This window comes from Rutilus rutilus, assembly GCF_951802725.1.
Source record: "Rutilus rutilus genome assembly, chromosome: 1".
NCBI classification, from domain to species: domain Eukaryota; kingdom Metazoa; phylum Chordata; class Actinopteri; order Cypriniformes; family Leuciscidae; genus Rutilus; species Rutilus rutilus.
In genome coordinates this window covers 44,421,889-44,445,852 of record NC_140209.1, presented here as the reverse complement: position 1 = coordinate 44,445,852, position 23,964 = coordinate 44,421,889, and the positions used below count along the sequence as shown (strand labels likewise).

Sequence of the window (23,964 nt, the reverse complement as noted above, 5' to 3'; positions counted from 1 at the left end):
AATTAATTAATTCAGAAAGGATGCATTAAATTGATCAAAAGTGACAGTAAAGACATTTATAATATTACAAAAGTTTGCTATTTCAATTAAATGTTAATAAATAAATATTAAGCAGCACATCGGTTTTCAACATTGATAATAATTGACCATCAAATCATCATATTATAAGGATTTCTGAAGGATCATGTGACACTGAAGACTGGAGTAATGATGCTGAAAGTCTCTCATCACAGAAATAAACTACATTTCTAAATATACTAAAATAGAAAAGAGTTATTTTAAATTGTAACAATATTTTTACAATATTACTGTTTTACTGTATTTTTTATCAAATAAATGCAGCCTTGGTGAGCAGAATGTGAGAGAATTTTTTCAGTCTTACCGACTCCAAACTTTTGAACAGTTTTTTTTTTTTTTAAGCATTTTAAAGTATTTTTTTGAGCATGTATGACCCACATTAATATGCTGTAGCCGTACTTACACAATACACAATGTAATATCTGAGTCTCTAAATTTTAGTTGCTTAAAACTTTGTAAAATTTGTAACTGTGAACCAGACACAATTTCAGGCCAGGAAATCTCACTCTCCTCCAGGCCATCCCATACACCCACAACAAATTTTGAAACCACAGACAACCCTATTTTTTGTATGGCTATCTCATAAAAAAGGTCTAAATCAGGGGTCGGCAACCCTCTCTTTCGAACTTTTCACGAATGTATAGCTATCCGATCAGAGAAAACAGATGAAGTGACTAGCTACGCATGAACAGAGTTTCCACATGCATCACAGTCATTTTGATGTGTGTGGAATATTTAATAGGACTGAATATACTTGGTTGAATATCTCCGAAATTTATAGCATTGACTATGTACAGCGGAAAACAGCTGTAAGCTGTCAGTCAGTAACTTGTGTGTGCGTGATGCCCAGTGGTCGCACTAATGGTTTATCAAGAGGTTTATCAGAGCTGCGTGCTTTCATTGACTTGCGCAGTTTAATTCTCACACTTTAATAGTAGGCTATTAATAACTCGTACCTTAATAAAACAAGCTGTGTTACTATAAGAAATGATTACCTCAAAATGTAGAGCTGTATAAATTATGAGGTACTTTTTCTGAATGAAACACACACACAGAGGCTCCACCTCTCTCTCTCTCACATGCCATAGGTTGCCGAACCCTGGTCTAAATCCCTAGGCTGGGTCTGTGCAAAATTATTAAATATTCTCTGAACTGCACATTCCATATTCTCTCCCTTGTGTGTGTACTTTTTTGCTATTTCTTATTTGCTATGCTATTCTTGTATCTGTCACTTCTTCTCTAGCAAGTCTACTGAACAGAACAGAACCTTGTTGCAAAACAACCATCTCATTGTAATTAGTTTGCACATATCTATATTCATCAAAGTATTACCCTAGCACAATGTGTTGATGCTGTTTTTCATCTTAGAATGATTTAAATACCCAAGATTTAACAAAACTATATTTCATACAAATATAGTTAAACAAATTTTCTAATTTTACTAGATTATTATGCATTAATATGATGACTCATATTTTTGTGTTGTTTTCTGCCCTAACTCCCTCCCTACCTATACTATACCATGTCTGCTATATTAATATTGTAACTTTACAATAGATAACAGTGATGTCCTTTAGCAAACAGTATTTTGACAGACGGTAGTAATGGGTTGCTGCCCAAATGCTAACAATTGCTAGCTTCCTATAGCTTTGGCCGCATTTCCTCTTCATCCTCAACTCCCTCGCATTGATTACTCTATTGGAAACTGTTTGGCAGAGGCGCTGAGCGGACGTGAACCGAATCGTACCATTGCCAGTCAAGATTATCAGTGTCGCCTGGCATGAGAGGAGGGTTTAGAGATACCAGAAATCACAGAAGCTTGAAACTTTAATAGGCTTGGTGGAATATACTTCTTAATTTCGCACCACAAACACAAAACAAATTGGTTTTCAACTTATTGTGCCTTGCAATAAGTTAGCTAGTGTTTCTTTCTGATGTTTTCGGGATCTAATCAGTCTTGGCATGTTTGTTTGTGCAGATCCCAAGATTTCCACTTTGACCCCTAATGGGCATCTGGATTTGGCACCTGCACCCAACGCCAGAGGCTTGTACCCATCTGAAAGGCAGAGCTTTTCCTTGGGTTCCCGCAAGAGCAGCGTGAGCTCTCTGGGCAGGGCTAGCCTGGAGCAGACGACGCTGGTGAGCCATTGTGCATGCTGCAGTCAACCTGCCATTCATTACAGGGTCTAACTCACCAAGAGGGCATAAACGCTATATCATACCACTCCAGCAATCCAAAACCCCTTTAAAAAGCACAAAGAACACAATAATTATCTATCGGCTCTGCATGTATTAGCATTTAGCAAACCATTAATAAGACACTTACTCAGCACTTAGAGTGCCGTCTCTACTTGTCTAGCTTGCATTATATTAGCATACACACAGAGGGTCGTTGAGCGGGCACTCGAAGAGCTGAGAGCAACTTGCAAACTACATAATTATTTTTACAATGGCTTAAATAATAACAGCCCTTGTGAGGAGGTTGGCTTTTTATAAGGGCTCTAGATGGTGGGGAATTAGCTAAGAATGAGTTGAAAGCATGGTTTGTTTGCATGCGCTGTCTGTTGTTTTAGCCAGATACCCCAGGAATTATGATTCCCCAGGAATTATGTACCAGGTTACATCCAAAACTTTAGTGTATCACATGAGACTATTTTGGTGCTAGGTTGTGGAGGATGCAGTAGACTACCATGATCAGATAAACTTAAATTTACTATACAGCATCAGCCTACCACTGCAATCCAAACACCAGGGGCCTCATGTATAAAACACTCAGTAGATTTCATCCTAAAACTTTTCAGATTTATAAAACCATGCGTACTTCAGAACCTGCGCAAAATTCCCGTTATAAAACCTAGTCAGCGGAAGATTGTGCATACAGTACATGCATCTCCTCCCCGAAATAACCGTATATGGAGCTTACAACACCTAGTTAGGAAACATTAGGAAAATATTACATTACATTGCTAAAAATCATTTAGTAGTTGTGATTCGTGTTTTAAAATAAATAAATAAGAAAAATTTAGAGGAAAAAATACCAAATTGTATTTTTTATTTGCTTTACACAAATCATATGTATGCAATTTTGCCTATAAGGTAAACATATATTTTAGGATGTTTATATATATATTTTTTAATGGAAACAGATAGGCCAGTGTATTTTGCAGTGTAAATAATTGTCTGACTCAGAACCTCACTGGCAAAACATTTAAAAAAATAAAACATGCATATCTTACCATTTCCATCAAATTCTATCCTTCAAATACAATGGTATTTTTCATAATATTGGGAAGACCATGAAAATGGCTATCGTTAGGCTTATAGGCTACTCTCTGTGCACAACACCAACAAGGTGTTTTTTCACTGATGAAAATGAGACGATAACTAAATAAAAAACATCAATGACAAAAACTATGATGAAAATCTATTGACATTTTTGTCAACAAATAAATTATGGTTAAGTCTTGACGATGCGAAAGAGAGCTCAATTCAGTCCGATTTTCTGTTGCCACACAGAGAGTCGCCTCTCAGACGTCAGCTCACGAGTCCGGAATTGAGCTCTTTCGCCTCTTTTCACGCTTGAATGGACAAATACACAAAATTACATCAAAATATCAGTTTTGGGGAATATTCACGTAAATACAATCAGTTATGTCTTTATATCGGGTGTGTATCAGTCTATTGGATCCCTGCATTCAGCCTTAAAGGAGAACTCCGGTCAATTTTAACATTGAGTTCATTTTTTTGTACATTTGGAGTGCTGTCAATACAGAGAACAACGACAAAAATCGGTGTTGCCTACACCGAGTTATTCTATTTTTAAAATTTGCACCCTATTGACTTCAATGGGGCAAGTAGTAAGCCTGCTTTTTAGCCTCTTAACATCCTTTAAGTGTCATTACAAGTGCACAGAAAATGTGAGTGATTCCTTCCGAGTGAACACGGGTGGATCTGACTGCAGTAGATGTGAGATATTAATAAAAATGAAGTTAATTCAGCCAGCGCTCATACCTTTGTTTACATCCTGTTTTCGGTGGAAGGCCATAGTAATCGATTGTCGAGTTCACGCACATAGGTTTAGTACCTATGATCAACGCGCGTGAACTCGACAATCGATTACTATGGCCTTCCACCGAAAACAGGATGTAAACAAAGGTATGAGCGCTGGCTGAATTAACTTCATTTTTATTAATATCTCTAACATCTACTGCAGTCAGATCCACTCGTGTTCACTCGAAAGGAATCACTCACATTTTCTGTGCACTGGTAATGACACTTAAAGGATGTTAAGAGGCTAAAAAGCAGGCTTACTACTTGCCCCATTGAAGTCAATAGGGTGCAAATTTTAAAAATAGAATAACTCGGTGTAGGCAACACCGATTTTTGTCATTGTTCTCTGTATTGACAGCACTCCAAATGTACAAAAAAATGAGCTCAATGTTAAAATTGACCGGAGTTCTCCTTTAAGTGACAGCAGTCTAACATGCTGCCGTCCATCATTAATACAATCAAACAACAAAAGAAAAAGAGGAAAATTACTCAATATTCTTGACTGAATAACTTCAATAGCTTTAATAATGATCTATATTTAATTTATACAAATAAATATGTCTTCTTAAAAGAATGAAGAATGCTGTATGCAAGTTATTATAAAGAATGCATATATCATTCATTAAAAATACCATGTTCTTCTTTCTTTATGAGAAGTGGCTTTATTTAATTTTAAGATAAAGACATTTTATGTCACAGCAGTTAAATCTGTGTCTGTATTGCATGTTTAAACCTTAATATCGTTCATATTAACAGGTTAATAAAGTTTGGAAACTTTAGAGAAATGCTTAATTGATGCATTACAATTTAACTAAAACCCATTAGATTCTAGTTGACTAAATCTTCTGTAGATATAGTCGACTAAAATCTTATGATATTTAGTCAACTAAAACTAGACTAAAACTAAAACAATTCAGATGACTAAAATTTGACTAAAACTAAATTGCATTTTAGTCAATAAGGCTATGACTAAAACTAAATCAAAATTTGCTGTTAAAATGAACACTGCATCAACAGCACACCTGCGTGCAGTAGAGCTGACCGTTAGATCACCATGCAAGTCCTTAATACCATCTGTGTTGCTTAAGCCATCTGCTTAGACAGAGTCAAGTGTGCATCATTGATCATTATTTGCGCAAAAAATATTTTCTCCGAATACGAGTTCTGCTATTTAGAACACAATTTAAAGCATAATTATCATGCGGCAAGTAATCCTCGCTGTAGTTAAAACATTAAAACACAGCATGCCACAGGAAAAGTGTTAAAAGCAGCGCATCCACTACAAATATTTATATTCAAATTAATATTAAAAAAAAAATTTAACCTCTGGATAATGATTTCATGAAAATTCTGTGCTAAATTCCATTAATTAGAGTGCCGTATTTAATCTAAATGTGTATATCAAATGTAAAACAGAGTTTAAATCATTCTGTTTACTTCATAACTTCACTCACTCCAGTAAAAGAGTTTGTACGCATGGTCTAGTGTACATACTCGGTGAGCACATATAGTTTTTTATAAATCCTGATATGTGTGTGGAAATTTGCGTACGCACATTTCTATGCTTATATTGCTCATACACAACATTTATACATCAGGCCCATGGACCTGAACCCGTCTCTTTAAAACAGTGCACTTGACTTAATGGCATGTTTACCATTTTCTTCCTGTGGGCAGTAATAGCACAACATTAATTATGCCAGACAAATAACACTGAGTTTTGTGATTAATACTAAAATCTATAACAATGTTAATATAATTTAGAATATTTTCTTTCGGGACAATCTACACACCTAAGGACAAGTCAGTCGGATTTCAAAATGGTTTGATAACTGTTGCAGCATCCACAGCTAGTTCCAGCTTGTCTCACCACCATTCACACTAGAAGAGCGTCGGTGATGAGTAGCCTATACTCTCTGAATTGTCTATGACCTGTGTTTTTCTAAAGCAAATTAGTTGTTTAAAAAAAAAAAAAAAAACAGGGATGTGTGTGTAAATGTTTTAAAGTTTTCGATTTCAAATAAATGCTGTTCTTTTAAACTTTCTATTCATCAAAGGATCATTAAAAAAAAGTTTTGCAGTTTCCATTAATAATAATAATAATAAATGTTTATGATTTCTGAAGGATCATGTGACACTGAAGACTTGTGTAAGGGTGCTGAAAATTCAAATTTGCCACCACAGGAATTAATTTAATTTAATAATAAAAAATATATATGTAAAAAATATTTTCACAATTGTAATAATATATCTGTCACCATTATGTTCAGTGTGTTTAGTTTTCATGGACTTTTAGTTTTATCCTCATTCATCTCATGTGTTCCTTTGTTCAGTTTCCGCCTCTCCTTGGTCGTCATGGTTTCTGTCATTATGAGTTCATGTGTATCAGCTGTGTATCGTTTATTACCTCGTTTGGATTCACTACTTAAGTTTCCCCTTTACTGTCATTCAGTGTCCAGTCATGTCTATGTCAAGTGTGTTGCATCCTGTTCGCCTGTCAGTTGGATTATTGTTATTAAAACTTTGTTTTGGAACTCTATCTTCGTGTTCGTCTGCCTTCCTGCAACCACCCATGACAGATGACAGGACCTCCAAAATGGATTTAAGAGCTCAACTTATTTCGGTGGCTCAGGAGAGCACAGATTTTCTAACCTTTGCTACTAACTTCTGTCGTCTTGCACTCACCAGCCCTTTCAGCGACGAAACCCTGAGGAACCTGTTCTGAAAGTTGACCTCCCAGACATTCTGGGCTTAACTGGAGGGAAACAGTCATTAGGTGTCTGGAGAGTGTCCTGCCCCAGTCCAGAGCACAGCCAGACCCAGAGCCCAACTCACCACCCTCAACCTCAGAGTATTCGTGTAAGCCACCCACAGGTGGAGACTTCCTCCAGCCACGACGTGTCAGCAAGAGCCCGAGGAGAAGATGACGATCTGGGGAGTCCCTGTAACGTTGAGCCGTAGGTCGTGCATCCACCTGTAGCGCCCGTGCGAGAGAATCCTGCGCCTCCGCCTCTGTTCTCTTCGCTTCATCTTGGCCTGTCGACCTGTTGGCTCTGTATTGGCTCCTCCCACCTTCCGCTCCACCGGAGACCCTCTGCCTCCCTCATCCCACCAGCTCCCCCTTGGTCCGTCGTCACTCTCCTTCGGTTACGGACTTGCGGGCCGTCCTCTGTGCTCCGTCCCTCCACCCCTACGGCTGCAGCTGGTTCCTCCTTCCCTTCGACGTCGCCTCTGTTCTCCCTCACAACGGCTCAACCTCAGCCCTCGGGTACTCTGGCTCCGCCTTCGATATTCATCGTCGTCCCTCCACCCCTACAGCTGCAGCTGTTTTTTTTCTCCTTCCCTTGGGCGTCGCCTCTGTTCTCCGTCACAACGGCTCAACCTCAGCCGTCAGGGACTCTGGCTCCACCTTCGACATTCGTTGCCGAGGCATCGCCTTGGTCTCCAGTGCCTGCGATGTCGCTTGTTTTTCCACCGGCTCTCCATCTGCACCTATGGATCCATCGTCCTCGTCTCCAGCTGTCGTCAGCCACTACACCACATTGGCTCCTCCCTCCCTCGAGTCCACCGTGGGCTGTCGGCACTGGTGAGCTCTGGGTCTGCGCCACCAGGCACTCGACATCTTCGCCGCAGGGTGTTCGTAGTCATCCACCTACCATCATTCCTTCGCCATCTCCTCGTCCACCTCCAAAACCCCCTCCTTCTGCTCTTTCTTCAATTACGGCACAAGGTGCCTATTATGTTCAGTGTGTTTAGTTTTCATGGACTTTAGTTTATCCTCATTCATCTCATGTGTTCTTTTGTTCAGTTCCTTGGCCATCATGGTTTCTGTCATTATGAGTTCAGCTCATGTTTCAGCTGTGTATCCTTTATTTCTTCGTTTGTATTCACTATTTAAGTTTCCGGTAAGTGTGTGTTGCATCCTGTTTGCCTGTCAGTTGTATTGTTGTTATTAAAACTTTGTGTTGTAACTTAGAGTAGTTTTTTTGAAAGCAAAAACTCTTGTAGTGTGAGCTTTGCATAAATCACGGTGTGGGGGGGGTTCATATATTGACTATGAACTTGTGTTCTATGTGTCTTAGTGTCTGGGGCGAGGCTCTCTGTACCACAATTGGGGACGGCCTGCACGACCCGGTATATGGAGTCGCAGGTCGAGTTGGAACAGCTTGGGTCGATCCTCTAGATGCCTGGGGATGGGGGGTGGAGGTAGTTTACGGGTTCGTAGCCCTCACTCTCGTCCTGCTGAGCAGGAGTCCCTGCTGTCTCCTCCGCCCCCTCCTCTGCATCCGCCTCTACTGTCTAGACACTTCGTCCCGCGCAGAGAACGACGGGCTCTCTCTTTAGAGCTTCCAGAGCTGCTGCAGGTACCCGGACCTGCCCTGCCTCCTCTGCACCCCCGGCAACGCAAGAAGAGCTTCTCTGGGGGTCTGGGAAGCGTTGGAGAGCACCAGGACTGTAATGGAAAGACACCATCAGTCCAACCACAAATCATCAATGAAGTCTACCCTCAGGTCAATACACGCAAGGATAGGGAGGATCTGGACGATGAGCTGGATTATGTAAGTGCCCAATAAACCTAGTAATGGTTTTAAGGGATAGTTCATCTATAAATAAAAAGTGTCATTATGTTCCAAACCCATTTGAATTTGGTGGACCACAAAAGGAGAAATTAAGTTGAATGTCCTGGGTGCTCTTATCCTTGCAGTGAAAGTGAATGGGGACGGATGCTTCCAATGAATACATGTAATATTCCAAGTCTTCTGAATCCATATGAGAGTTTGGGTGAGAATAGCAACTTAATGTTGATCTGTATTCTGAGCAAAGCTATATACTGCTGTTCGTATAGTAATTAATATTTTTATTCAGCAAGGATGCATTAATTTGATCAAAAGAGACCGTAAACACATTTATATTGTTCCAAAAGATTTCTATTTCAAATAAATGATGTTCTTTTCAAACTTTATATTTATTAAAGAGTCCTGAAAAAATGCATCACGGTTTCCACAAAAATAGTAAGCTGCACAACTTTTTTCAACATTGATAATACGTTTTATTTATAAAGCGCCTTTCCCAAGCTCAAGGTCACTGTACAGATAGAAGATAACAAAATCACAGCATCAAGCATTAGTATGCATCACATAGTACATATACAAATCTACAGAAACAAAACAGCAGAACACTAAACAGGGGAGGGTTGGAAATACTGTGAGAAAAGAGAGGTTTTTTAGTTGAGATTTCAATGAGAATACAGTAGAAAAGTCACGAAGAGTCAGAGGAAGAGAATCACAGAGTTTCGGAGCCACAGCACTGAATGATTTACCACCTATCGCTGAAAGATGAAAACGAGGTACAGTAAGCAGTTTTAAGTCAGATGACCGGAGAGAGCAAGGAGGTGAATAACAGTGCAGAAGTTCAGATAAATAGTTGGGAGCAAGTCCATGAAGACATTTAAAAGTTAACAAGAGAAGTTTATACTAAATGCGAACAGGAACAGCCAGGTAAACAATGTAGATTATAGAGCAAAGGGGTAATGTGATCAGATTTCTTGATGTGATTGATGACTCTGACAGCAGAATTCTGAACATATTGCAGTCTAGTGATTGCTTTAGCAGGCAGCCCAATAAGAAGCGAGTTACAGTAGTCGAGACGAGAGGTTATCAAAGCACGAATTAGAGTTCCAGTATCTTAAGTGCTGAGAGCAAGTAACAGTCCGGCAATATTGCGAAGGTGGTAGAATGCAGTCTTGGTAATAGAATTTATATGAGATTGAAATGTAAGCGACGAATCAAATGTTACACCCAGATTTTTAACAATATGAGACAGTAATAAAGAAATGTTTCTTGGTTAACTAGATCAGCATATTAGGCCCTGTTTACACCTGGTATTAAGATGTGTTTTGCCTGATCGGATCACAAGTAGATGAGGGAGATGCATTCCCGTTCACACCTGGTGTTTTAATCTGTCTCTTTTGTCCTTTTTTTAACCACTTTTGTTTGGATTTATTTAAGAGGAGGGTCTATGGGTGGGTAAATGTATGGGCTTTTTCAGATATTTTGATCTACTGTAATGTATAGATCGCGTCCGATAATGAAACTTGCTTCCCATAATGTTTACGCATATAGGTGTTTTTTTGTGGCTGTTTGAATGCATTCGACCACATGAGCGTTTACACTACGAAAGGAATCTGGTCGAATGCGTTTTCAACTACCTCTGGAAGTGGTCGAAAATGGGCAAGCTCAATACATTTTAGACCCGTTTAATGCCGTCCACTTGTAATCTGATCTTAATACCAGGTGTAAACAGGGCCTTAGAATGATTTCTGAAGGGTCATGTGACACTAAAGACTGGAGTAATTTCTGCTAAAAATGCAGCTTTGCAATCACAGAAATAAACTTTTGAACAGTAGTGTATTGTTTCAGAAGACTGGAATTATGCTACTTTTATTTTTATTTTATTTTTGTCATTTAATGAGCTCAAGAAGTTGGTGTTCCATGGAACAAAGAGATTTGATGAAAATGAGAGTTGTCTTTTAAACTGTAATTTTGGATTATCTGAGAATTCTGGAGAGGAGTTAGTATTGTCCCTGTAAAAAGAAAAGAAAAAGCTTCTGCACACATTAATAAGCAGAGCCAATTGTCCATACAATCAACTACACAATGAAAATCACCCAATTATTATCTGTTGAGGAGGAACGCTAACAGATGGCTGTAGGATTTTAGATTTTAATTTACAGCCAGACTCTCTTGTTTTGTAAGCAATTAAGAGTAACATGGCAGCTCCAAGGGGACATGAAACATTGGAAAGCTCCGTTTCATAACTGCTTCAACTAACTAATGCGTTTCCAAGAAAGTTCTCCCACCCTGGATCCTGCAGAATTAATCTCAGTCCTCATCTTTGCCAACAAATTTTCAACTAAATGCTTTTTCTGTCGGCAGAGTTTATGTTTCCGGATCCAGAAGATGATGGAGGTGTACAGACCAGACTGGTGTGAGACCAGAGACGACTGGTCCGTCTTCCTCTTCTCTCCTCAAAACAAGTCAGTCCTTTCACTGTCTACCCTCTTTCAATACATAATAGCCATGAACACTCTTCTTAAGAGCTGTCAGTAGCTGTTTCACCTACTGACCTTATTCACAAACAATTTATGTAGGTAGTTTTACATGTTCCTGTATGTGGTAATCATGACATGCAAAGAGTTCTCAGTTAATTTTCAATGAAAAAGAAACCGATAAATGGACACATATTTTTGCTTTTTTAGCTGCCATGTGATTGACCCATCAGGTGATTGTGGTGTTGTTTTTATTATATTTGGCATTTAACTTTTATGTGGTCAAAAATACTGCAGCAAAACTTGTCATTAATAATAAATAAATGCCATCATATAAATATGAGGGAACTGTTTGTGTGTTGATGAAAGCTTATAAAAAAAAAATGAAATGATAAAAATGTCAAATTAAAATAAATAAATAATTGTAAAATAAAAACAATCAAATAAAACACTTACTATACAAAAATATTATTGGCTTATATTATTTACCTGCATATGTTGTGTGCCATTAACTAACATCAAAGCAAATTTGTTTTTAAATTATTGAAAAAATAGCAAAATCTCACCGGTCAAATAAATACATATTCTAGGTCAAAGGGATTTGGCTGACAAAAAAAGTTATAAGGATACTTTGGCTTAGAGTAATGTTGTTGCACTTGTGCTAGCCTCATCATAAGCAAAACCGTTGGCAATCGCGTACCTTCGTGCCTTCTTACACTTTAAACAAGACTCAGGGGTTGTGTCAGGTAAGAGTCAAATGTTGTCAGTCTAAGCAAAATTTGAGAATGCAGCTGGATGTTGTCTTTCATGGAGCCTGACCTCATTATAACACAAAACAGATTAGAAGTTGCTCCACGCCCAAAAACAGGTTGAAATTAAGCAGATAAAAGGAAGCTTGTGTCACAGGTTGTTTCCTATAGTGCCACTGATTTGATCTCTTTAAGTAATACAGAGGGAAAGATGCCTGCACACCTCTTCTTCTCTCCTGACGGTAACTCGGCCAGCAGTTATTCTGCAATTCTTGCCTGATCAATAGCACTGATGGGCTGCCAGCTCTTTTAGAGGGTGGCTTGATTAGGATATTGATTGGTGTCAGAGAGATAGGAGCCGATTATCCCCACCCTCTTCCTGTCAGTCTGTTTTCTCCAAACCGTCTAGTGTTTGAAAGTTTGTTCTGCAATGGAAATTTTTTGATATTTGACTGTTCCAACACCTAGTGAGCTGCAATTGAGTACATTTTGACGAGCTCCATGAAAAAATAAATCCAAGATTGCAGATGAAGTGAGAATCATATTACACTACTGTACCATTCAAAAGTTTGGGGTCAGTAAGATTTTATTATTATTATTATTATTATTATTATTATTATTGTCATTTTTGTTGTTTAAGAAGTGTATACTTTTTTTCAGCAAGAATGCATTAGATTGATAAAAAAAATGTATAAGTTACAATTAACTTAATTAACGTCATTGACAGAATTTTATGGCAAACCAATGTTTTCAGTGTTATACGTTAGGGGGGTGCAATTGTGCATAATATAATAACGTTACCAATTGAAATGTCGACCCAGGATGATGTGTAGGACTGTGATGCACTCGATCGGTTTTGATGCACTCGATCTACTCCATCTATGGTTTGATCATCGTTCTGAATCCAATCCAGACATTTTTTTTTCTTTCTAAGCAGAGGCTCTGTTCTTTCTTTTGATATATTGCATGTTCAGATATTGATACAACAAAATATAGTATTTGAAAATGATCCAAAAAAAAAATGCTGACAGTGGCTGGTAACTTTTTTTTACAAAAATGCATTTACAAAAAAGTCATTCATATTGTTATAAAATATTTCAATTTCAAAGACTGTTCTTCAAATATTTCTGTCCCTCAAAGAATCTAGAAAAAACACAGATTCCACAATTATTATTTTTATTTTTTTGTGATAATAAGAAGTTTCTTGAGCAGCAAATCAACATCATAGAATAATTTCTGAAAGATAATGAGACACTGGAGAAAATTCAGCTTTGCCAACACAGTTAGAAATGAAATACATTTTTTTTAAATGGTTATATTAAATTATAATAATATTTCACAATAAAAAATAATCAAGACTTTTGAAAAGTAGTTTTGTATTATATTATAATATATGATGTTATATTTATATATTGGTTTATATGAAATATTCCAAGGCTGGTCTTTTTTTCCAGTGTGTGCTGTCTATCAGGGATGTGACGAGACACTCATCTCTCTTCAGACCTTACTGTACATTAATTATGAGCATCCAGAACTTCTGATTGAGGCTGTGTGTGACCTCCTAATTGAACTCCTTTCCACAAATTGAACATAGAAATAAAAAGTATACACAACAAAAACTAACAAAAGTTTTTTCTTAGTCTTAAGTGCAAACGATAAGTGCAACCATAATCAAAATACTCTCAATTGTCAAAGTGCAAACAGAGACCAGAGCCACAACTACACAGTCCAGAGATAGGTTTGAAATTGGGAGTCAGACTATTGTGTGTTGCCTAATTTGCATGCATCAGGGAGCTTGTGTTTTACTTTCACTTTCACTTTCGGATTCGCGATCGCATGTACTCTGTGTGTGTATAGGGAGTGACGGTGCTGAGCGTGCATTCCAGCCTACAAGATAAGACATTTATCAGACGTTTAGGCTCTGTTGTGCAACGAATCATCCGCCATCGTCACGCGATCAGTGAACTGTGATTCCTGCTGCACTGTGAACTTGTGCTGTATGAGCAGAGCAGAGCAGACGTTTACAACATTTTACAATGGTTTTTATTTTTATAAAAACAGCAAAACGACTGTGGAGGCGGGACCGCGTTGGGCACCGTAAACCCTCACGCTCCGTCCTGGTGATACCGCGAGACAGCTTTTCACTCAACGAGAAATCTCGTCACATTTTAGTCTCGCGAGATCTCGTCACACCCCTACTGTCTATATTTGTGCTTATTAAGGTATTGTGCTGTTATCTTAGCAACACATAGTCATCAAACTTTATTGAAATCAATTGCAAGTCTATTCACACTTGCAGATTCTAAACAGCTTGCTTGTGAGGATCCGTCATTGTTTGGCTGGCTGCAGGCTGTAGACAGTAGACAGCTCACTAGGTTTTGGAACAAAGTTGGTTTGACTCTGTATATCTCTTTTCCTTACTTCCCGCTTACTCTTCAGGTTCAGGTTGTTGTGCCAGTCCATCATAGCCCATAAGCTGTTTGACTATGTGGTGCTGGCCTTCATCTTCTCAAACTGCATCACTGTGGCTCTAGAGAGACCCAAGATTCTTCAGGGTAGCCTGGTAAGACTGAGGCCATAGACCTTTGATTCAGTTGTTTAACCTATTGTTTTAGTTATTAATGATTTTTGTTTGTCCACAAGCAGTTATTCTAACAGCATTGACAACATTCCAGCTTTTCTCTCTTCTCTTTCCTTTAAAATTCTCTTATTTTCTCTTTCTCTTTCTCTCTCCCTTCTCCTCCTCTTTCTGCAGGAGAGGCTTTTCCTTACCGTGTCCAATTACATTTTCACAGCCATATTTGTGGGGGAGATGACTCTAAAGGTAAATATTTACATTCACTGTGTCAAAATTACACACAAACACAAATTTGTTGGAGACATTGTTAAGGACTGTCATTTAAATGAGTAATTAGCCAAATATATTCCAGAAGATGAAACCGTGTGTGTGTGTGTGTGTGTGTGTGTGTGTGTGTGTGTGTGTGTGTGTGTGTGTGTGTGTGTGTGTGTGTGTGTGTGTGTGTGTGTGTGTGTGTGTGTGTGTGTGTGTGTGTGTGTGTGTGTGTGTGTGTGTGTGTGTGTGTGTGTGTATCTCTAATCCATCTAACATTTCCTCATTTTCCTTTCGCTCTATCTCTCTTTCTCACTAGTTTTAACTCATGCTTTCTCCTCTGGACCTCTTGAGAGTGGGGTATTACGTTGGCTAGCCCTCTCATTACAAGCAATTAAGCAATGATAATAATTCGAGCCAGTTTCCTCTTTCAGATGCAGTCAATCTCATAGCCTGGCCCATCTATTCAGCTGCAAGCACTTGGCACTTGTAGGTCATCAATTATGTAACTTAATCAATTATTAAGAAATGGAACAAACAAGAGATAGACCTGTCAAAAGTGACACTGCATTTTCTTAGTCCCAGACCGTTGTGCGTAAGTGAATTTGTATGAATATTTTATTTATTTTATTTTATCCAAACTGCTTGTCCTATGTTGGGTTGTGAGTGTGTGTGTGTGTGTGTATATATATATATCCCTGAAAAAAAAATCAATTTATGTGTATATATATGGGGGGGGGGGAAACTCACAAGCAGTTTGAATAAAATAAAATAAAAATTCTGTTTTTATTGTATTTTTATTTTTTCTGCATAATAATTATACAGGAATTACATTTCTTTAGATGTTTTAGATAGCATTTCATACTGTTGTCAACGTTTGAAATATCATGTCAACTAGCCATACTCAGTCAATATTTAAGATGATCCTTTACTGTGGACATTTTTAAAAGCGTTGGTGCAGTGGGAGACACAAGTCAAACAATGATTCCACCTTTCTCTCAGGGACCAGAAAGTCAACAATTACAGTTCATCCTTGGGGAGGCAGATTCTGCAAGCTACTGCAAAAATATACCTACCGGTATAACAGCCTAAGGGGCAACGGCTGATTTCACTGTCCCCAACCCACCTATACTCGACTAATAGGAGTTCTGCAAGCAGATCTGCTCTCACTTAAATTGCTAGCTTGAGTGTCACATTACTGTACTTGCCTGGTATACATCACTGATTTATTATTGGCTTCTTTTGGCAGTATTGTAAAGAAACTGTCAGACTAATACAGCCCAAATTGATCCCAAGAAAGAGCAGATATGTGTAGCAGTATGGCATCTCATTTCTTAAAAGTGCATAATTCTCTGTGTCTATCTCTGTTTTCTTGCTCTCTTTGCTCTTCTCACTTTTAGACCTCAGCCAGTTCTGACGTCAGGCTGTGTGTGCATGTGTATTTCTTTCCTGTCACTCGTCTTGTTAGTGTCACAAGAATCTGCCTGGGAGGCCTAAGTCTCGGGTCACCTTGGAGCTTCAATGGATTTTGTATTTTTGTCACTTTTTCAGTGTTTAGATTAAAAAATAATAATAATTCCCACAAATTCAATTGTTTTTTTTCTCTCAAAGTCATATTTCACTGCCATCAGCAGTTCCGTTAAGTACATCTGCATCTCACCACTGACATAATGGTAGATTTTAGATGTACTTGTGCAGAGCTCAGTTAAGTTGCAAAACCAGCTCTACAGGAAGCACTATTTTAGGGCTCCAGTTAGAACAGTTGGTTTTGCTTAACTGGAGTACCCTGGAAATCCAGAGTTCTTGCGAGAGCACAAGTTGAATTTGCTCAGCGAGTTTACTCTGGCGTCGAGTAATGATGCTCGTTAAATATGCCCTTGTATCCGAGCTGCACCAATCACATCGGGTTATCTGATATAGGCGGGCCAGAGGCGAGCTAAACAGATGACGACAGCGCTGTGACGTCGAAGTCATTCGTAAACATTGCAAGAATGGCTATGGATGAACACCAGCTGTTTGAAACGGCTTTGACCGCTACAATGAACGAGTTAAACTTGGCTTTTTATCTAAAAGAGGAACAGTCAATCGTTCCTTTGCATGAAGTTTTTTTTTTGCTGTTTTGCCAACCGGATACGGCAAGAGTCTAAACTACCAGTTAGCTCCGCTGGTAGCTAAGCCTATGTGGCTTGTTGTGATTGGTCGTAGTGTTATCCAATTCTCCAGGTGTTATCCAGGTCTCTGTTTCCCCACTTTAATAAATGTTTCAGTCAATTCCAGCAAAGACACACTAGTAAGAATCGGAAACCGATTCAGAATCAGATTAGAGGATCAAAACTGCCTATTACATTATACAGAACATACAGTGTCACACCAGAACACCAATGATGTACAATGAAAACAAAAATAAACTGTACGCGACTACTTCATCTTTTATGCTGACCATTTCAAACAGTGTGTCTTTGTTTATTGTAGGTGGTGTCTATGGGTTTGTATATTGGAGAGCAGGCATACTTGCGCAGCAGCTGGAATGTTTTGGATGGTTTCCTGGTGTTCGTGTCTTTGATCGACATTGTTGTGTCAATGGCGGGTGGGGCGAAGATCCTGGGAGTGCTCAGGGTTCTCAGGCTTCTGCGCACACTGCGTCCCCTCAGGTACAGCAAGCAGTTGCAAGCATTTTTGTGGTGTTGTCCAACGTATGCTTAGTTTATAACTCTGCAGATGCTAAATGGTTTTCTTTTGTTGTTGTTTTCCCTTGTGACAGGGTTATCAGTCGAGCTCCTGGCCTCAAACTGGTTGTGGAGACTTTGATCACCTCTCTGAAACCTATAGGAAACATAGTTCTCATCTGCTGTGCCTTTTTTATCATCTTTGGCATCCTGGGAGTCCAGGTAAAGAATAAAATGTATCACTGTTTCCACAAAAATATTAAACAGCACAACTGTTTTCAACATTGGTAATAAAAAATGTTTCAGCAAAAATGTTTGAGCAGCAAATCAGCTTATTAGAATGATTTCTGAAGGATCATGTCACACTGAAGACTGGAGTAATGGCTACTGAAAATGGCTGCTTTTTTACTGTATTTTTGTTTAAATAAATGCAGCCCTGGTGAGCAAAAGAAAACATTTAAAAAACTTAAATCTTTGAATGGAAGTGTTTATATTTTTAAAAGTAAACCATATATAATTCAGATAATCCAGGCTTTGAACTGGGGATCCTTTGCATGTGGAACACAATCTTTACCAGTGCAATAGAGAAGGACCAGACTGAAGCCTGCAGAACAGGGCGGGGCTAAACGTGTCACTCCGCACCATACTTACAGTACTCTGATTGGCTCGGTCGTCTTTCATAGGCATACATGATAGGAAATGTGTTCAGAGTTGTCTTCACTGTAATGCACATACAATACAACATTAGCCTACATCCCACAATGGCAAGAGAAATTAATGATCAAATGTTTATTTTTGGTGGACATTGTACACAAACCCTATACTTACGATGAAGTAGAGAAACACTAATAAAATATTACCCCAGTAAAAGTGAGGTTTCTAATGCGACAAGATAGACCTACAATAGTTCAGAGCTCAGTCTGACATTATTATGAATTATCAGGAGCACACTTGATATGAGAATATCATATTGCTCCCGGATCTTGGCTCATTTGAGTCCAAATCAAGTGTTTATTGTTCACTGACTCACTTGTTAACTGCTAGTTTAATCTTCTGGATCAGTCGAATTCACAAATTAACCATTTGATGTTATTTGTGAACCAGTTGATTGAAAAGAATCGGCTCAGTAGATCTCGATTTCTTCACTTTAAAATAACGAGGAACAGCATGTTTTCCTAAAATGAAAGACAGGAAAAAAGTCTGATTACATGCTTTGCAATTCAAAAAAGAAAGTTTCATTAGCCTATTGCAGTGGCATTTATCATGCAATAAATCATGGCTTTTTTTCTTTTTTTTGCATTATAACAAAGGTTTTGTGAAATTGCACTGCTTTTCCAGTTCATATAGATTTGAACGACATATACTCGTCCAACACCGACTATTTCCTATCATGTATCCCTTTGAAAGACGATCAAGCCAATCAGAGTAGGTATAGGGAGGGGTGACACGTGCAGCCCCGCCCCATTCTGCAGGCTACAGCCAGGTGTACTTGGTGCAATAACATTACTTACCTCTTAACAATATATATATATATATATATATATATTTTATTATTATTTCTTTATTTCATTTCTGTATTTGTTGATGTTTTATCTTACCTAAGTAAGCCTGCCACTAGTGCGATCTAAAAAATGTTTTGATAAATGATACCCCAGGGGTTCCCAATGCCTTTTGTCTTTTTTCTGCTTAATCTCACTATCACACCCTTTCTGTCTTTACACCATTGCTTTCTGTTTCTTTTTATTTTTTTGTTCATTATTTGTTCTCATTTCTTTTTAGTGCTATATCTTGTTTTTTTCATAGAGAATGTTTTCCTATTTTCTGCTGGTCTTCTTTCATAACACACTTTTTCTTTTAAATATCCAACAGTGCTCTGACAGTTTTATTAAAAAGATGCTTGAGATGTGTAGCGTTGAGTGACATGAAGTGTGTGCCATTTCTTTTGCCTCAATAGCTTTTCAAAGGCAAGTTCTACTACTGCTTGGGCCTGGATGTCAAGAACATCACCAACAGGTCTGACTGCATCTCGGCCAATTACAAGTGGGTCCATCACAAGTACAACTTTGACAACTTGGGGCAGGTTAGTTTGTTCTCTGACAAATTACATGACGATTCTGAGCAACTCAATGTGTTGCTTTGTTTGATCTAACTTTATTGATGTATTTACATAGTGTGTTTATTTGTGTGTGCATCTTTATCAGAATGACCTGTCATTGTTTTTTTTCATCACGTGGTTGTCTATCTGTCCTTGCACCTTATTTGTCTGTTCAACCTCCATCTATCTTTGCTTGTCCGGCTTGTCTTTCCATCCATCTCCATACTTCCGTTTGTCCTTGTATGTGCTCATATGAATGTGTGTTTATGTTTTTACAGGCTCTGATGTCCCTGTTTGTACTGGCATCGAAGGACGGCTGGGTCAATATCATGTATCATGGTCTGGATGCAGTGGCAGTGGACCAGCAGGTAATGTTCCCATGTAACATGTTCCCATCCTGCCATCCTGATAAAACTGACAGGGCGAATGCAAATGGTGGTCTTTCAATGTCGGATGGACTTTGTCATAAATTTGCATATTGATATCACAGTGAACCTTCACAGCCAGCCCTCTCGTATAAGGTTTGTGGGCAATATTAACCAAAACGGGCACATTTATACAGACTTTTTAAAAGTACAGTAAAGTGGCAATACAAATTTAATCACACAGAGCTTATAAAATACACAACTCAATGGTTTTAAAAAAGTCATCAGATTTGAGTTAAGCAGAAAAAAATATACTATAAATATACACTATTCTACCTACAATAGTTAATAGTTAATAATAAAATAATTGTAGAGAATTGATCAATTGTATTTATTGTTATACAATAAAATAAATAAATTAAATATATTAAAGCTAAATATAAATGCAAATGACCAAACTAGCTTGGTTAGCTAAAGAAAAACTATATTCTGTAGCCAAGATAATACAAGTAAGCTTTAACAAGTTATAAAATGTAATTTATTTTCAGAATTAGGTACTTATTAAGTGTTAAAAGATCTCTGAACCAAACAAAAGTCACTTTCTTTCAACTAAAATAAAGAGCTTTAAGGAATAAGCACTCAACAGTGAATATTTAATCCTGAATACACACAATCAGCTTCATGAATACTAACAGGCTTTTGGCTCTGAATCTGAAAAGCAATGATTTTCAAGAGTCCTCAATTCAAAAAGCAGTGAGCTTGCATCAGTTAGGGACCAGCACATAATGATTATGTGTAGGCCTGCAGCCAGACTCTCTCCCACTAGAAGAGCCCAACATGTCTAGGTAGTCAAACACAGGGCAGATTAAAAAACTCATGGATTAAATGGCATGTGTAATTTCCCCACTGCATCATCTCTGTCACACCAGAGTCCACTGCAGGATGTAATCTATGTGTGGAAGCAGATGGAAATGTGCAGAGTACTGTGTACTTCCGCATCCCATGTTTTAGAATGAGCCAATTTAGATTTTGGCTTCTTTGTTTCGCTCTACGCTGCTGCTAAGCAACCAAGTAAAAGCTGCACCTAAATTCACTTTACCATAATTTGACCAATTTCCCTTAAGCTTATGAGTGTCTGCATGTTGATTTTTACTCAAAGCTGTGTTGATTATCTTGTTGAATTAAATTTTAGGCAGCTCTGTGTTCTAGCCAGTTTCTTGTGTTATTTTTGTGGTACTTGTGAAGAAAAGCATTGGGTCTCATTCACTAATAATTCCGTGGATTAATTCGCATTTGTATGCAAAGGAGAACTTCTCACGAAAAATATCTGCATAATTCACAACACGTTCGTACGCACATGAATTTTTTCTTAACATCATTCTGATCTTAGTGAATTTGGAGTATTCTAAATGAGCGGCCGCATGCACAAGGTTAGTCATTCGCATAAAACATGCCCAAACCATCTCCATATAAGGGCTTTCTTTACAGCCTTTCGTCACTCTCGTCAAACTTGCCGCTGTTTGCGCTATGCCAGAAACTAGCAAGTGTGTTTTGCTAGTTTCAGCCCAACGCAGTTATCATTTTCACGATCTGCACCTTGTTGTTTAAATAGCAAATGCATTTGTGCGTCCATGGGCATGCTAGTTTGAAAACGAGGTGTGTTCAGGCGCATTGTTGGCACGTTGCTATATTTGAGGCAACTGAACTGAAACCTGGTCTAAAGTCATTTATATATTTTTTTGCTATTTAAAGAAGGTTTTTGTAATGTGCGCTTATAGGCGGGTCCACAACACGCATACAATTTGTCCCGTAGGTGATGCACTTTAACCTCTGTGCACAAGCAGATCCATTTCCTCACTAGAGAAGCGTTCAGTTTTTCCGCTTTCAAATTCCGCCATGTAAATAGCGAATCCGCCATGGCGCTTGCGAAACTGGCTTTTAAAAGGAATGGGAGATAAGACTCTAACTGGTTTATTGCACGTTACATCCCAAAACAGACCCATTACTCATGAAGGTTGTGCCTACTCATAGGCACAACCCTTTTAGACCATGCGCCGGGTGCACAGACCATTTTTCCCGTTGTTAAACTAGCAAAAGTGGATTCAGACACGCCCTAAGTGCACTTGCGCCGTGCGCTTTAGACCATGCTCTTATATCGTTAAAATAGGGCTCATTGAGTAGAGGTGGGCTTATATTTGTGTTAAAAAATGGTTTTACAATTTTAACCAGGCAGATGACAGGTGAACATCCTTAGCAGCACCCACAACACCTCAGTAACCACAAGAAAGCCTTAGCAAGTGCCCAGCAACACCCTAGTGAGACGCAGCCACCCTGAACACCATAGCAAATGCCTAGCAACACCCTAGTGACCACCCTGAACACCATAGCAAATGCCTAGCAACACCCTAGTGACCACCTTGAACACCACATCAAATGCCTAGCAACACCCTAGTGACCACCTTGAACACCATAGCAATGGCTTTACCCTTTTAACCTGTCAGTTGACAGGTGAACATCCTTAGTAGAACATCCAAGCAGCACTTTAGTAACCACAAAGAAAGCCTTAGCAAATGCCTAGAACCTTGAACACCACAGCAAAAGCATAACACTCTGGTGACCACCCTTAACACCACCTCAAATCCCTAGCAACATCCTAGCAACCACCTAGAAGGCAAGCGGCATTCACATTTTCTTCAAATAAATCCAGTTTATTTCTGATTTTCCTAACTCTTTCATCCACCGTTCTTTCTGTCTCAGCCCATAACCAATAACAACCCCTGGATGCTGCTGTACTTCATATCGTTCCTACTGATCGTCAGTTTCTTCGTGCTGAACATGTTTGTTGGAGTAGTGGTGGAGAACTTCCACAAGTGCCGACAGAACCAGGAGGTGGAAGAGGCCAAGAGGAGAGAGGAGAAGAGACTGAGACGCATGGAGAAAAAGAGACGGAGTAAGGAGAAGAAAAATTGATGTTTTGAATGGGTCAATAATGGAATAATAACCTCCTGGTCAGTTTAATATAGTTTTCAGTTTAGGAAAAACTATATATCTTATTTATATTTCATTTTAGGACAAAAAAAAAATACAATAACTGATATTAGACATGCTGAAGAATGTTGGGCCACAGCCCTACTGGCCTTACGGGTTCCAACAGACAGGTGGATGAAGGAACATAGTGACTGTAAATGAAAAGAGATGATTTGATTTGCACACTAATGCTGAATAACCAGTTTAATTCTCCAGACATCTCATAATAGCGTTAGCCAGATGGAGATAACCGCACAGGTGTGTTCTGTGATGCGTCTTTCCTCTGCAGAAAAAAAAATCTAGTTTATGGACCAGAGAGTAGCCTTTTCAACACACATACAGACTTTTTTTGTATAATAATTTTTTTTATGCTAAAATATTCTCCTGTTGTGCAGAGATAACTAAAATGAATCCTTTAGTCGATTGACTTTCAGAAAAATGTAAGCACTGTGGCACTGTAGCGCTATCAAAAAATGTATCTTTGTTTGAGTGTCACAACAACATTCAGCTTAACGGTTTGACCGGCCAGTGGCAGACGAAGGAGTAGTAATGAAACTTGTTTGAATTCCATTTGTTGAAAATACACACTTTAAATATTTGTTGTCAAAAAGTGTGCTTACTCAATTTAAACTAATCTACTCATTTCTCTCAGAGGCCCAGAAGTTGCCCTATTATGCCAGTTACAGTCATGTGCGACTGATGATCCACACTCTGTGCACCAGTCACTACCTGGACATCTTCATCACCTTCATCATCTGTGTGAATGTTGTGACTATGTCACTGGAGCACTACAGCCAGCCTCATGTAAGATAAAATGCAGGCCTCATCCTCTAAATAATCTTTATTATTGTGTAGTTATCATTAAAGCCATCATTGCTGATTTGGCTTTACAGTATATTGCTTGCCTTGTTATTGCTATTGCTATTGCTATTCAGACAGTTTTGTTCACAATTCAGAAATTTCCCTGTCACCCTGGGAGTCCATTAATTTGAGAAAAACACATACAGTACCATTGCATAAACGCATGTGATTTTTTTGGGCTGTACACAAACATTC

General features: G+C 38.5%; 1 protein-coding gene across 4 annotated transcripts in view; it reads left to right on the top strand.

The window, feature by feature from the left end:
* cacna1ia (calcium voltage-gated channel subunit alpha1 Ia) overlaps positions 1–23,964 on the top strand; it is a gene marked incomplete at its 5' end in the record, with an annotated part of 120,339 nt that overhangs the window by 49,962 nt on the left and 46,413 nt on the right. For all 4 annotated transcript variants that reach the window (XM_084399165.1, XM_084399164.1, XM_084399162.1 and 1 more), the window contains 11 exons: positions 2,057–2,217; positions 8,211–8,687; positions 11,064–11,164; positions 14,365–14,488; positions 14,681–14,749; positions 17,228–17,406; positions 17,517–17,643; positions 19,376–19,501; positions 19,795–19,884; positions 22,639–22,831; positions 23,561–23,712. In XM_084399165.1, the coding sequence (XP_084255291.1) occupies positions 2,057–2,217; positions 8,211–8,687; positions 11,064–11,164; positions 14,365–14,488; positions 14,681–14,749; positions 17,228–17,406; positions 17,517–17,643; positions 19,376–19,501; positions 19,795–19,884; positions 22,639–22,831; positions 23,561–23,712 (1,799 nt within the window). The remainder of the gene's footprint in view (positions 1–2,056; positions 2,218–8,210; positions 8,688–11,063; positions 11,165–14,364; positions 14,489–14,680; positions 14,750–17,227; positions 17,407–17,516; positions 17,644–19,375; positions 19,502–19,794; positions 19,885–22,638; positions 22,832–23,560; positions 23,713–23,964) is intronic.